The sequence below is a fragment of the Dasypus novemcinctus genome, chromosome 14, assembly GCF_030445035.2.
Source record: "Dasypus novemcinctus isolate mDasNov1 chromosome 14, mDasNov1.1.hap2, whole genome shotgun sequence".
Taxonomy (NCBI): Eukaryota; Metazoa; Chordata; class Mammalia; order Cingulata; family Dasypodidae; genus Dasypus; species Dasypus novemcinctus.
The window spans coordinates 96,072,960-96,089,395 of record NC_080686.1 but is presented as its reverse complement, the minus strand read 5'-3'; the positions used below and the strand labels follow the sequence as shown (position 1 = coordinate 96,089,395).

Sequence of the window (16,436 nt, the reverse complement as noted above, 5' to 3'; positions counted from 1 at the left end):
CTAGCTCTTATAAAGTTTAGTGGAAATGAGTAGCATTCAGGAATGCTGAGAATGCTTTAAAATGATTCTTCTAAAATTTAAAAGAATTTTCATTTATACAATTCTACTATTGTAATCTCTCAATTGACTTCTTGGGACCCTTTCTGAATCACTGTGGTCAAAGTTGTCTAATGATCAAGTTAAATGGTGACTATAACTACAAAGTAGAGCAAGACCATTACAAAGAAAAAAAAAGTATTTTTTACCTTCCCTGAACTCTTACAGCACTTTATTGCCTTATCTACTATACTGGCATTGTAAGATTATCACTGGTGCCTCCCACTTGTACAAGATTGCTCACAGAATACCTACAAATTTTGGATAAAACCAGTAACACAGTTAAACAGCTATACACTGAATATACTCTATTGGTTCCCTATAGCATCAGTTTTGAGTGTTGTCAGAACACCAGAATATGAGAAACCAAAAGTGGAAATTACCAATACTGGTGAATTCCTATACAGATTTGTATTGGTAAACTATTTTATTTTTTTAAGTGCTTTTTTTGTTTTTGTTTTTTTGTCTTTATTCATTTTTTTAATATTACATTCAAAAAATATGAGGTCCCCATATACCCCCCACCCCCCTCACCCCACTATTCCCCCCATAGCAACATTCTCCTCCATCATCATGAGACATTCACTGCATTTGGTGAATACATCTCTGAGCATTGCTGTACCTCATGGTCAATGGTCCACACCATAGCCCACACTCTCCCATGTTCCATCCAGTGGGCCATGGGAGGACCTACAATGTCCGATAATTGTCCCTGCAGCACCACCCAGGACAACTCCAAGTCCCGAAAACGCCTCCACATCTCATCTCTTCCTCCCATTCCCCACACCCAGCAGCCACCATGGCCACTTTCTCCACACCAATGCCACATTTTCTTCAATTACTAATCACAATAGTTCATGAATAGAATATCAGTAAGTCCACCCTAATCCATATTCTATTCCTCCATCCTGTGGAGTAAACTATTTTATATCAGCAGATTTGACTCATCTACTTGGTTAGAAGTCCAGGAATTCCCTGAAGCTGTATGCAAAGTGCTGTGTTTGGTATAGAAGTGTAAGAATATTCTTCTGAGGTAGGAGTTTACTACTTTAATCAGATTTTCAAAGGAGTCCATGATCCAAACAAACAAATAAAAAAGCATTGAGAGAGACCGCAAGACACTGAGAACTTCTGGAAGGCAAAAGTCATCTATTAACACTCATACTACAGGTGTTTCAATATTCTTGGAAGGAAGGACAGATGGACAGGGAGCTAAGCCAGGATTTTAATAGGATGAATAAAAAACAATCTCTTTGAATTCAATGTAGTAACTGTAAAGCAACTCATTTAAACATTTGTCGTAAAGGAACTCATTCTGATTTGTCATCTAGAATGATATATCCACATTTTTGTCTTTATTAGTAAAGAAAGTGAACCATGAGAAGATGAGGAGGGAAATTTCTTGATATCCTATGGCCTAGAATCCCCTATACTTAAGGCAAAGGACAGGGGGTTGTTAACTACTCTTTGATAGATTATAAACCACTGAGCAAGTCCAGATAATACTACCAAATGTCTTAGAGACCATTAAAATTCATTAAAAGATTGAGTTGAGATTTATTTAAATATGTATGATATCAAATAGGCAATACAGCATTTTTAACAGTTGCCCAAATAAGCAATACAAATTTTACATTTAAGTCATTTTCATGTTTATATTGACAAAGACAATAAAAATTCTAATTTATATCTTTTGACCTAATTTATATCCTCCCACCACACAAATCAGACCATCAAGAATTCTCTCCCCTACTCTACCAAACAATGCTCTTCCTGCCATCAGTATTTTACTCAGGTTAGTAACTTCATATTATTTTTTCAAGCTGCCATTACCAAACACTTTGTCACTTAACTGTGCCAGCAAATTCAGAACTTTAGCAAGCTACAGTTTAACCAGTTTCTTTATCAATAGGACTTAAAAAGTTATTTTACTACTACCTATGGGTATATATGTCTTCTATATACCTACTGATTAGTTTTAATAATTGGTACTGCCTTCTCTCTCCTGAGACCCTTACTTCTTAGAATGCTCATGTTATGAGTGAGCTAGTATTTATTTAAGTGCTTGCCATGTGCCAAAAAACATGCTGTCTTAATATACATTATTTGCTTGATCCTCATTGACTTTTTAAAGGGAGGACACAGAGGTCCTGAAAGGTTAAGTAACTTGTGCAAATTAAAACAGGTAATAAGCAGTGGGTTTCTGAATTCAGATTTGTCTGTCCTGAAAAGCTATGATTTTATTCATTACGTATTCTATACTTTGCAAATGTATCTGATGATTTTCAGCTTCTGCCACATTTAACTGCAGTATTTCAAATGTAGAGGGCACTTACCAAGAGGTACTGAAAACAAATTAAAAACAATATAAAAATCTAATTATTTTATGTTTATTTTTCCTTGGAAATTTAATTTCAATCATCTGCTTTATACGAACAAAATGTGTGAAATAGCTTTTTCTTAGTCCAAAGACTATGGAAAACAGCTTTTAATATATTGTACAAAATAAATTTCCCCCCTCAATGCAAAAAAAAAAAGGACTAAGCCAAGAAAAAAGTCTCTCTTTTGTTTTATTAAAACTTCTCAAAACAAAAAGGTACACTGCATGTCAGCTACTGCCTAAGTATGAAACAGCACATTATTAAAGAATCTGAGAAGAGAAAGTAATACAACTTTTGTGCTGTTTGAAAATTGTCATTATATAAATTTAGTATTTCAGACAGGAAATCCATTTGTTACAGAACTAAGGAAAACACTGCATACTTTAAAAATGAAATTAAATTTGCTAATCTAGTTTGACAAATACCATCCATACTTAGTTTCCAACCCATAAATAATAAATCATTGGTCAGGATTGTCGGCAGTGGTACCAGATTTTATGACATCCCCAAAACCTTTGTGTTCATTCTTTAAAAACTCATCAAAATTCAATAAACTTTGCCACTGGGCACCTTTTATGAGTACGATACTAGGTTAGGCCTTGCAGGGAAATCACTTCTTATAAAGAGCTTATACTTCAGGACCCCATCTAACCATGAAGTACTAGAAACACTAATTTCTAAATGAAGAAACAGACTTTTAAATTTTCGACAATGAGGAAACAGACTTTTAAAGACATTCAGAATATTAAATACCCACATTCTTTCAACTCAATTGCAACAACTGCTTCCAAAAATTGAGTTTAAGTATTGACGGAACAATAATTGCATATTAATAACTAATTTAATAAAAAGAATTCTCATGTGCTGACAGATGATCTGTGGGAAGTAGAGGTAGGGAGATCAATTATTCTTCAAACTATAAAGTTATAGGAAAAATACTAAAAAACTGGGACCTTTATGAAGAGCAAAACTAAGCCACCTTTCCATTAACGTGTTAATGTTTTTTTAATGACAATACTACCAACACTGAAAACTTAAAATTACCAACTAGTATTTTCTCCCTCACTTTAAAAAAACAACCATTTAAAAAGAGAATTAAAGACACATAAACAATGCAGATGCCAATTCCATCTACTCAGCAAAACTAAAATTGTAAAACATCCTTTTTGGTAGAGTTGACTGTAACAGAAAAATTATTTCTCAAGTAATTTAATCTTTAATCAGCCCCCTCAAAAAAAACATTTTTCAATGTGATATGAGAATTGTGAAATTTCAGAATACATTATATCGAATATCCGGCAAGAATGATACAATGAATAGGGAGTTGGATTTGTGTGATGTCATGGCTCAACTTCAACCAAATGTCAGACAAGCAAATAAAACTGTCTTCTCTCTTGATCCAATCCTTTCCATTATATAAACATGGACATATTCACACTCTCTCTGTCACAGAGCACAGCACAATAAGCCTGAAGTTTTTGGACCTCACACTATTATAAAGTTGTGAACTTTAAAAGAAAGCTAGGAAATCATTGGCTTGGAGTTGAATTCTCAGCAAATCTCAGGAGGAAGACTCTGTCAGATAGATTGGCCTGAAATTAGCCTGCTTTGCAGATTCTCTTAAACCAAGAAAATAAGAGTGACAGGTGTGCTGGGATCTTTCAGGGCCCTTCTAAACTCCAGCCAGATTCAAGTCCAGAATTAAGATGACTTGTAAACAATGAGACCATTTAGTTAACCAAGGCTCAAGATTCCAGAGAATCTACATAGGGCCCAGTAGGCTGTAGTGAAGAAATCAGTAGATTTGAAACCTAAACAACTTGGCTGTAAGGCGTGACTCTAGCTATCAGAACTGGAATTTAAGAAGTTAACATCTCCAAACCACATAACTCCATGCGTTAACATCTCTAAACCACAGACCCGTCATTTCTAAAATGGTGAAAGTCATCCCTTAGCTCACATGCTTTTTGTAAAATTTGAATGAGTTAATGAACATTTTCTATAAATCCTAAAACGTTATACAAACCATATATCATGATGGCCAATCCATGACTAACCGTGGATTAACCATGAATTAACTCTGGATTAAACATGGGTTAACCTAAACCACAGCACTATCTAGTCAGGTAGGGTTGGAAGTTAAAGAAGAGAAACAAGAAAATTAAAGCATGTCAAAGTACATGCTGTTCGGTATATTCTATTGTCATTTCATGACTAAGAAATAATTTTTTAAAAGATTTTTGAATCATCTCTTTATAATGTACTTACACTTTATTTCCTCCAACTAACATAAATAACTTAAAATTGACTATCAATTCAAAAAATAATCCTGGGTATTTCTATTGCTATCCACATGAAAAAGTTTGCTAATACTCTAGCTCATAATCTGGAACATCTAGACCAGCATTTTTCACATGTGGTCCCCAGACCAACACCATTAGCATCAGCAGGAACTATGTCAGAAATGCAAAATCTGGGGCCCACCTCAAACCTCCTAAATCACAAGCTGTGGGGGTAGGGCTCAACAAGCTGTGTTTAACAAGCACTCCAGGTGATTCTGATGCGAACTAAAGTTTAAGAATCTTCTAGATTTCCCCTAAATCACTCTCAAAACCATAGTACCAATGAACTTTGTAAGAGAACTAATTTGTCAATGAATTGGTAGCACATGGAAAGTCAGTGAGTTAAAGCAGTACCCAAGCAAAAAAAAAGCACATTTTTAAAAGTCAACAGTTATTATTGTAAGTATTGTTTTTCAGTACTTAGAACAAGTTTTTAAATGACTGGGATAATAGGTGGGAAAAAGGGTAACTAAATATTCAAGAGAACTTAACTTTCTTTGTCACAAATGCTTCAAACCCCTTTTTGTTCCAAATTATATTCACCTTTCTTCACTTTTCTCACTTTCTCTTCTAACGACGAGAAGTTTTGAACAACATATGACTCCTACTTCTTGTCTGCTGTCTCGCCCTGCCTCAGGTCCATGCGATTTACCCTCCTAGATGTGAGACTAAAGAATATGCCATCCCCGAATAGGTGAAGAGACAGAATTTGATTTTAGAATTCAAAGGGACCTCAAAGGTCATCTAATATAACAACTTGATTTTAAGGGCATTAAAGCAGAGAAGAAATACTGCACAGTCACACTGCCAATGGCAAATACATACAACCCACTTGTTCTTACTTCCAGTTAAATTTTCTGTTTCACGAGTAATTAAGGTAAGCAAAAATTTGAGATCAGAAAAAGTTTTATAAAAAACTGGATCAGGGAAGCGGACTTGGCCCAGCGGTTAGGGCATCCGTCTACCACATGGGAGGTCCGCAGTTCAAACCCCGGGCCTCCTTGACCCGGGTGGAGCTGGCCCATGAGCAGTGCTGATGTGCACAAGGAGTGCACTGCCACACAGGGGTGTCCGCCTCGTAGGGGAGCCCCACGCGCAAGGAGTGCACCCCATAAGGGGAGCTGCCCAGCAGGAAAGAAAGTGCAGCCTGCCAGGAATGGCACACACATAGAGAGCTGACACAGCAAGATGACGCAACAAAAAGAAACAGATTCCTGTGCTGCTGACAACACAGAAGCAGACAAAAGAAGACACAGCAAACAGACACAGAGAACAGACAACCGAGGCAGGGGGAAAGGGGAGAGATATAAATAAATTAATTAATTAAAAAAAAAAACTGAATCAACACAATGAAAGGAAGAACACTAGCACATGAATAACAGGGTATACTTTGATGAGACCAGGTATGTCTTAAAATAAATCTGTAGAAATCTGCTTACCCCACCCCCTATTTTTAAAATGTTTTTTTGGTGGGGGGAGTGGGGGAGTGAGGGGGATAGGACAACTTTCTCATATTTAGCATTGCCAAAAGGGATTTATGAGGCTTTCTTTTATGGAAATTTTAAGATTGAAGAACAAAGGTTTTTGAGCACTGGTGCAGACTCGCTTGATTGATCAAACTGGATGGTTCATTTAAACTTTAAAATTCAAAATTTGTGATATTCTGAACATAAAGAATCTCAAAAGTTTAAAAAAAAAAGTATAGATTTCCATTTGAATTCTCTGTAGGAAAAGTCCTTATCTGGAGCCTATGGATAGATTCTCTATGTACACCCATAAAATATGATCAATTATTTTAGTGTACAGGTGTGGTTGTATACTTTTCTGAGTCCACAGCTGAAATCAGGCATGCAAAGAAAGGGTAATGATTCAAAATAAGAATCATTACTCTTCAGGTTATATACAGATTCTGAAAAACCCAATATACAAGATAAAACTTTATTCATATTAGCAAAGAATCTTTACTTTAAAAATATTCACCTAAGCTTCCTACAAATTACAAACTCACCTAATTTAAATACAGTTTGGTTCAGGGATTCTTAACCTTTTTTGATCCACAGACCCCTATGCCAAAACCACAGACCCTTTACTAAGTCCACACTACACAGTGTATTATTTAATAAATATATCACACCTGCACCAACTTGTCCCCACATGGATAATGCTCTTTTTTTTTCAATTTAAATTCAAGCTCACAAACCCCTTGTTAATAAGCCCTGGTTTAGTTTTTAAAACTGTATCTACATATGACTTTTCAGAGTAGACTCCTACCCTAAATATAGAACACATGACTTACCTCTAGTTTTCCTTTGCATAGCTAAATCCAATTACAGAAAAAGCAATCTTTTCATTTAGAAAATACGTACTTTTATTTAAATTACAAGGTATTTCTACTTGTTACAATCTAAATTTCCTCAATTTTCACATCCTATTTTAATTCTGTTCATGAACATCTTAAAAACTCACATTTGCAAATGTTCCATACAGCTCAGAAAACTCCAAAAGTGTGGAAACAGCATTTGTCAATTCAAAATTTAGACTGTTCTATCAAACTCTGATACTTGGAGACATCTCCACATTTTTTTATCTTTCATTTTCCTTTCCTTTAGATCTAGAAGAGAATTAAATAGAAATATTCCAAAAGAAGTCGAAAGAGCATAACTCATCTGAATGTTTTAATTGACTCTATATCTCAAATCTCTTTTTAAGACTAACTCCAGGGCATATTATTTCATGTGTTTTGTTTTCAAAACTAAATCAGTGAGTATAGTGCCTATTTTCATTCAGAAGAGAAATCAAATCAGTAATCAAAACCAGTTTGATTTAATGACCTTTCTTTTTGAACAATATTCAGAATGAATAGATACGTTAATATTTGCAAGCGTGCTTTGTAAATTGCAAAACTGTATAAAGATTTTATTTCCAATTCAAAAAGATCATTTACAGCTTATTGCAATGACATGTTTTCCCTTCTACCATTTAATGTCACTTGCATGTCAAAAATAAAGCTACATTTAAAACTTAAACACTTAAATCTTCAGACCCCCAAAGATTTATTTTTCAACTTCACTTGCATATATCTCAATGCTTTGTAATTTTAAAATTTTTTCAAATTTTATAATATTTTATAGAATTTGAAGTGAGTTTGAAAACATTATTTTACTGATACTTAAACCTGTAAAAGCCAGTTAACATTGCTTCCATTTACTGATAAGCAAACCAAGTTAAATGACTTACCCATAGTTAAAAGGATTAATAAGTGACAATGTGATTGGAACCCGCCTTTTTGGTCTTTAAAAAGTGTCTCCATATAGTGTCTCCTATATAACTTCAACTCTGAGTTTTCTCTTGCCCTAAATATACACCCATATCAAACACTTATACCCATTTTCATTGTTTTGTTACTGTCTTCAGGAAATTATAAAGCTGATATGTCAATCTTTGCATGTACAGAGGTTGTGGAAGAAAACATGATGGAGATAAAGAAAATGATCATATTGGCTGTAAATATTAGCATGTTAAATTAAAGCCTTTGTTTAGATTGTTGAGGAAGAAGTCAAAAAATTTTAAGTAAAATTCTATAAAAACTTTTAAAAATTAAAGCAACTCACATTACTCAGTAGAAGCTAGGTTTAGACAGTACAGAGGAGACCCAAGTATCAAAAACCAAATACTAGAACTGAAGATAGCTTCTCTGCACATGCAATCATCAGTTTTGGTATATAATTAAACCAACAATGAGTTTTCTGATGCAGCTAAAGGTTACTTTGAAAACAAAAGGTAATAAATCACTACTTTAAAATGTAAAGAATATATGTTCAAGTACGAAATATCTTTCTGAACTTTAAAGAATGTGTTATTATTGTTTAAGCAGTAAGAATATATTTTCCTAAATAGATTCAGTTTTCCTATTACATCAAATCTACTCCAAACCGAAAATTGGGAGCTTAATTTCAGTTTATTTTTGAATACAGGGAAAGTAATATACGCATATCCCTCCTCCCCATCCAACGGTGCAAGACCTGTAACAGTTCAAACTACACTTATGTCAAATAAGAGCACAACACTTTCCAAGTAAAACTGAATAAATTTGGAAGAATAAACATTCAGTAGAGATGCAACAACAGAATATGGAAAAACAAATAGAGAAAAAAGATTGAAAAGGAAAGAAAAGAAAAGAGAAGAAAATTATTTTGGTACATTTTCAGTAATTGTTTCTCACAAGATTGTCAAAGTGTCTCAACACTGAAATAACTTCTACATTTTTACCTGATATCAAAACAACATTCTACGGCATTTATATGAAGTAATAAAATGGTCCTTTACAAATAGAAAAATAAGAAGAACAAAGTTTTTCATCCCATTAAACAATAAAATCTTTTAAGAGCACTATGTTTCATAGAACTTCTTTTGCGCTCCCTATAAACTCAATAAATCTTAGCAATTAATCAGTTATCCTAAGGTAAGAGTACTTAATAGTAAATTTGAAGATCACCCAAGCCTAACAAGGTTTTGAAACTACTGATAGTAAGAAATAAAGCCACAAGAAAATTATTCCTTTGACTACCTAGATTAAGTATATATGACACTCCTAATTCTTTTTAAAAAGCCACCTGCAACAGAATGCTACAAACTTTATATAAATGAGCTCATAAAAATCAAACTGATAAATTTCAATAATTACCATACATGATTCTTTTGGTTAACATTTATTTACATTAAAAGAACCATTAGTACAGGGGTCATTGTAGTTATATCTAAACTTCATCAATGAATATCACCTTACCTCAGCACATAGGATTCTTTGTGAAAGGCACGAAATAATGAAAGATTTAAGCTACAACTTTCATTTGTTCTCTGAACTTCCAAATAGTTTAAAGCACAGATTATTTATTCATTCAAGCTTGATTTTAAAAGTTCTTTTTAATCATCTTTTTTCATCTTTTACTAGACTATAAATTGAACTCCTATTGGAAGAGAAAATAATTCACCACCAAAAGTGAATTTCTTACTAATACCAAAGTCAATTATGTTAATATCTCTCAAAACCACTAAGAATATTAAACTATGTGCTTTCCCCAAAATGTAAGCTATTTTAATTGCAATTCTGTCAGCCTGGAGAAAATATAAGAGTATATATTAATAAGAATTAACTATTTATTCACAAAGCCTATATAACATAAAAGGAAAAAAATTTAAGACTGACATTAAAAACCTTAAAGAAGTAACAACTACCGTTTCTCATACTTTTATATTACACAACACAAACTTAACAGTGTGATTTCAGAGTAAAAAGTTTGGTCAAATCAAAACCAAAGAGCCAATTACTGACTAAGCTGGCACCTTTTGTTGCATGTTCTAATGCAGGAGCTCTCAACTGGGAGCGATTTTGTCTCCCAGTGAATATCTGGCAATGTATGAAAACATTTCTTTAAAGTCATGACTAGGAAGGGTACAACTGGTATACCTAGTGGTAGAGGGTAGGGATGCTACAAAACATCCTACAAAGCACAAGACATTCCCCCACGACAAAGAATTATCCTAGTCTAATGTTAACCTTAAAGTATACTGCAGAGAATGATGGCAACCATCTTTCATGACAGTCACTACTTTTAACAATTCCATCCAGAAAAGAAGCGCTAAGAAAAGGAAGAACAAAAAAGGCAAACAATGTAAAATCACAAGGTAATTAATCAATATTCAGCTGTGTAATGTTTCTATACTAATACCTGACCACAGGATTATCTGAATGGTCTCAGAAATAGCTTTAAATAAAAAGCAAAACCCTGAGAAGAGGAGGCAACCACCACTGTTCAAATTCCTCCTGGCTTTTCAGTTACACAAGTCAATAAATTCCCTTTTGTAATTAAGTCAGTTTTAGTTTTCAATGGAAAGTCCTAACAGAAAGTCCTAATAAAGAAATAAGTCCCTAAAAGTGAGCAACAGACATTAAAAAGTAGAACTGGCTCAGTCAGTAAGGAGTTAGAAGATCCCAGAGAAGTAGTAATTCCTTTTAGGTGACAGTAATGCAGTTGGTTAAACTGCTGCTTCTATCTTCAGACTCTAATCAGTATCTATTGAAGCTGGAGCTTCAAGGGACTTGGCATTAAAAATGTCCACATGTTTAACTGTGTTCACTGCTTTTTGTGGCCTTCAATACATTAGTACAAGAAAGAAAATAACTTTAGTCAAATCTGACTTTGTCCAAACAGAGGGAAAAGATCACAGCTTTGCTAAGAAAGGCTTTTCTTTCTGAGACCATCAATCCAAGATGCCAAAGCCTTAAATAACCAAGAACACTGAAGAATGGAAAAGCCAGTTCTCAGCTCTAAGTTGGTTTGAGCAAACAAAGGCAAGAAACAGAGTGGAGACCAAGAGAAGCTCAATTACCAAGTACTTCCCAAGCCCCTCCCAAGAGCTACTGTGGACTCTATCTGTTGATAATAACAAGCTCCCTAAAAAGAACTACCCACTAAGATGCAGCCTAAGGACAAGAAGTCAAATAAGTGTGCCTTGCCATCTCAAAATGTAGTTTCAAACTACCCCAGAGCAGAACCCGGGAAAGAGACTATTAAGTTGCTGGTCAAAGAATGCAGAACTTTAACATGGATTGCTAAGAGTCAGAAATCCCACACTAGTCTAAAGTCAAAAATCAGGACTAAACAAGATAACTCTGCCGGCTATTGCCAACTCAGGGAGATGACTTAATACAAATCAATCAAAAGCAAATCTACAAAATGCCCACTATGGTTTTAAGGAAGTTGTGAATGAAAATGTCACAAAGTCTGGCAAACCCCTCATAAAAATAAATGGACTTCAGGAGGAGCTGAAGTAGTATACCATCCCAAGAAGTAACCTCACGAATACCCCTCTCAGTTTAGGGACTGAGAATGGCAACAAGAAAGCAGAACCAGAGGCCAGCTACCCTAACTGAGGAACACACTCCCTGGGAGAAAGAGGGAATTCTGATTATTTCTACTGTGGCCCAGTGACTTCTGTGTGTTGTTTCCCTTTCTCTCCTTTCCAGATAGTGGTTTTATTTCAGTTACTCTATTTTTCCTACACCATTATGTAATGGTGTGAGGGTGTTTAATTGACCACTTACCACAGGAGGCCAGCAGAGAAGAAACATCCAGATCTAAGAGGAATACCCATCTCCCAGAGATCCTGATTTAGTACTAGAGGTTGTAACTGAACATGCCTTTAGGTTACAGCCCTCTGGGAAAAGAGGAGGTTAGTATATTCGGGGTTTCAGGTAGGATGGTAAATAGTGAAGACATTTCTGAATAGGTACACTATGAAGAAATAGTATGCTAACCATTTATATATTCTGAAAGACCACCCAACACATGTCAAGAAAACAGATTTATATAAAATTTATCCAAAACTTGGGAAGGTGGATTTATCCTCCTTCCCCCAATATAGCTCATTTAAATATACAAGAGTAATAATATCATATATATATCTCATATTCTAAATAATTATTTTCAGTTCTCAAGCACCTAAAATGTTTGTACTATGTAACTCTGACTAGAATATTTTTAAATGCTAAACCTGAAAGCCTGTTGAAGAGAAGGAAAACTAAAACAATGTATATATGTACTGAAAATGTGAACTGATGCTTCTGCCACTGTCAATGAAATTAAGCAATTAACCAACATATAGAAGGTGAGAGACACTGTGTTCTAGGTCAAAAGCTCTATATTTTCCATACCATTTTTGTAAGTAGTCCAGTGCCTCCAAACGAGCACCAATCTCAAAAGTGATTCCAGGACGATGTGGGGGCTTTTTACTCATCTTGAGATTCTGTTCTTCAGTGTTCTCTTTTTACTACCTCAAGAGGAGAAGGAAAAAAACACAAAAAAACAAAAAACAACACCTGTTAGATTCCAGTACATAAAATTCATAGGGAATATAGTGTAGGGGAAGAGGTAAAATTAAAATAAAAACGAAAAATTTTAAATGATACATGAGAAGTTTAAAGTATGTTTCAAATGTTAAAGAAATCTGAATGATGATCACAAGCATTTCCAAGTTAATATGAGCAATTTGCTGTCAATCTTGATGATGAATTAAGAAAAAGAACATAGAAAAGATAACTATTTAGGAAGAATAAAAAGATGGCCCATTAAAATTTGCTAATGACTAAAAAGCTTTAAATTTTAACATGAAAATACCCAAGAAAAGTGTCCAAAATGACAGCCAGAAGTGTTTTTACATCTCTGAAAAATTTAAGACAACTGAGTGTTCTGGAATATGACTACTGTAAATCTTAAGTAAACAAATTAATCAAGTTTTTCATTAATTTCAACAAATATTTATTGAATGCCTATTAATACAAAACACTAAATAAAACACTAAGGAACAGACAAAGATGAACAAAGCAGTAGACACACTCTTCCTCCACTGCATATTTTAATAATTCCTTTTATCACCTACTGCCATCTTGGTAGCAAATAATTCAATAATTTTAACGTGTAAAATTGCAAAGGAAATTTCTTTTCTTATACTTCACATTCAATAAGAAACAATGAAATGGATTTTCTTTTTAACTTGAAAACTTATTTCCACTATTGTTCAAGTGTCCACAATAAGTAAAAGTGGGTGCAATGTTAAAACAAAAAACTACAAAGTACTGATTATTCTCTAGATGATTCACAGTGAATTGTTATCCTTTTGATCACACCGGCCACCTAGTTTACTTGAGATATCCTCTTTTTCACTAATGATTATTTGAGGAATATGGATGCATTTTGAGACAGTCTAAGCAAAATATAGTAAGTAATCAGGAATGCAAATGTATTGCTATTAAAGGGAAAGACCTATAAAACATTTTTTGATATTTAGGATTACTAGAATGACTATGCTCCCTTCCAGTTAAAAAAAAACAGAAGAAGAAGAAAAGAAAGGAAAAGACACAACTATGTCATATTTTTAATAGTTTGGTCACAAGTCAAAATAAACAAAACCTAATAGTAAACTTAGAATTTCACCTGCCCTTTCTTCTGTCTGGAAAGAACCCAATAGATGAGGGAGAAAAATAGCATCAATATTTGCCATGAAAATAAGTAAAATCCAGTTCATGGTTGGGGGAGAAATATCCTCTTGTCATGGCATCAGCAAAGATTAGTACATTTAAATTTTTAACAGGAATCTTGGTAGCCAGGGTGTATTTGGTGTAAACAGAACATATAAATTATTTTTAATACAGGTCTTGTAAGTGAGCAACATATAAAACAACTACTTTAAAAGTTTGTGTAGAAATCTAATCAACATTTTCTGTACAGGAAGAACTCAGTAAGGGGTAGCTCACCCATTACACTAGCATTTTCTAGGATCAAACTTGGACCCAAGGCAAGTGATGAAGTTAGGGGGTATAATCCCCCAAAAGAAACTTCGGATGAGATACCCCGAAAAGCAAGATTTGTTTTTTCTTTGGGGAAGGTGGGGAGCGGGAGGCAGGTGGATGGAGGAGGATAAGGAGGGATTTGAATTAAACAACTTGTAAAAAGTAAGGTAGTCCATGGGGGCGGAAGGGAGGATTTGGGAGCAGAGAGTATGGAGAAGAGTAAAAACAGGAAGAAAAGGGAAAAAGAATGGCAAAATAACAATAATAAGGATGGTGAAAGTTGTGCGAGATGACAAGTGGTAGGAAAGAGAAGATTAGCAAGAAGACAGACACGAAGAAAATGAAGCAGTAGACAGAACGACCAAGAGGCTAAAAAAAAGGTAGATAGTGATGCCGGGCGGGGGACCAAAAGCCTGAAAGGAAAAGCTCAGACCGGGTAGGCGGGAAGCTCCTCCAGGTTTGACAGTCGTCCGGCCCTCGGCAGGGGGTAGGAAAGGGAGGGGGAGAGGGAGCGGCAGAGCCCAGACAATAGGGACGGCAAGTTATGGGGAAGGACGCGGGAGGCGAGCGGGCCTGAGAGAGACACCGGTGCGGGGATGGCCAGGCGGGGATCAGGCTGGCCTCCAGGCCCCGCCGCCGCCGCCTCTTACCGACTCGGCCTCCTCTCCGCACAGCAGCCGGGCCGTCAGGGGCCGAGCCGGGCACCAACGGGGCGGCCAGCCCGGGCCTCCGCCTCCGCCTCCGCCCGAGCAGCGACCGAGGAGGGAGCAGGAGCCGAGTGAGGTGAGGCCGCAGCGCTGGGTCGGGGCCGAGGTGGCGCGGGAGCGAGCCGGGTCCTAGACCTTAAGCCCGCTCGGAATCCGCTGCCATCGCCTCCGCCGCCGCCGTCCAGCCCTAACGCGACGCCGGGCTCTAGGACGTCAGCCGCCCGCGACGCGCCGGAAGCGGGCCTGCTGGAGTCACATGACTTGCGAGGGTTGGGCCCGGCCAGGGAACTTGATTGGAGGACCGCCTTGAGAGGCGGGGCTTAGAGGCTGTTGGCTGAGGCTCTCGGCAGGGGCGCTGGTTAGCCCGGGCAGGAATGCCAGCTCCGGGCGCCCATTGGCAGAAGTGAGGTGGCTCACCTTGGAGAGATGAGGACGAAGCCTATTGGTTATTATTGGTGATTTGACGAGAACCAGGTTCCCAAACTTCTCAACCCAGCACCCTGGGCAAACTTTTGTTGATGTGCTATGTTCTTTCTTAAATATTCCATTTGAAGAGTAGAGCAGATGTTACTGTTATTAAATCGGTGAACATCTATTCAATGGATACTTTGTGGCAGGCACTCCTCTAAAAGTACATCTCATGGCAACCACAATCGCATATTCGTATTGCTCCCCACAGGCTAGGAGACTTACATTGTAAAAGGCAGGTGTTTCCAAGGTGTGTGTGTGTGGTGTGTGTGTGTGCCTGCGTGTGTGCGCGCTCGCCGCTGAAGAACATACGGCAAAGTTGCAGTGACTTGCCCAAGATCACACAGCTAATGATAGCAACACTGCTATTATTGAACAATTGTGTCCAAAATTCTATGCTAGGCACAGAAGACTGTCCCTGCCATGAGTCTAGTGGCAGAAACCAAGTGAACGCTTTCGGAGCAACATTGAGATGAAGCATTGATTTTGTCTCTCTACTGTACCACTCTTTTTCTTGAGCTTTCTAAATGCAGCGTTTCATACAAATGATACTACACACACACACACACACACACACACCCCTACTATGTAACTAATAGGTACTGGGATCAACTCAGCATAGTGATGTATAGAAGAGATATAAGATAGTATCTAATGGATATTCGTTTTCCTGACTTTCGGTTACTCAACGACTGAACCCTTTGTATCTTTGGGGAATTTCCCATTGTTGTTGTCATTAGGCAATATTCCATACATGTCTAGAATCTGAAATTAAAGGTAGCCATATGATTTGTTTTGGGTAATAAAATGAAGTTATAAGTGAGCTGATATCATGGTCAGATGGAAACTAAATTTCACCAAGCTTTCTGTCCCTGGCAGACGGAAAAGCAATGTTTTGAAATGATGACTGCTCTAGAACCTGGATACTAGACAGATTATAATGGGCCCAGAGCCCATGCTGATCTACAATTGACATACAGTAAAATGAAGAAATAATTTTTTGTTATTTTAAGATTTAAGGGTGTGTTTGTTACACAGCATGATTTAGACCAAACTGACAACAGGCACCTTATGACTCTTAAAAGCAGAGTCA

At 36.4% G+C, this 16,436-nt stretch overlaps 1 protein-coding gene across 21 annotated transcripts in view; it reads right to left on the bottom strand.

The window, feature by feature from the left end:
• Window positions 1-15,197, bottom strand: part of PHF20L1 (PHD finger protein 20 like 1) — a 77,588-nt gene extending 62,391 nt beyond the window's left edge. For 10 of the 21 annotated variants that reach the window (XM_058276058.2, XM_058276060.2, XM_071208040.1 and 7 more), the window contains exons 1-2: window positions 14,819-15,197; window positions 12,534-12,653 (exon numbers count right to left, since the gene is read on the bottom strand). In XM_058276058.2, the coding sequence (XP_058132041.1) occupies window positions 12,534-12,616 (83 nt within the window). In that variant the 5' untranslated portion in view covers window positions 12,617-12,653; window positions 14,819-15,197. Of the gene's footprint in view, window positions 1-7,285; window positions 7,431-12,533; window positions 12,654-14,818 lie in introns of all 21 variants that reach the window. The other 11 variants (XM_058276065.2, XM_058276068.2, XM_058276057.2 and 8 more) reach the window with 3 other exon arrangements.
• Between the last annotated feature and the right edge of the window lie 1,239 nt (window positions 15,198-16,436).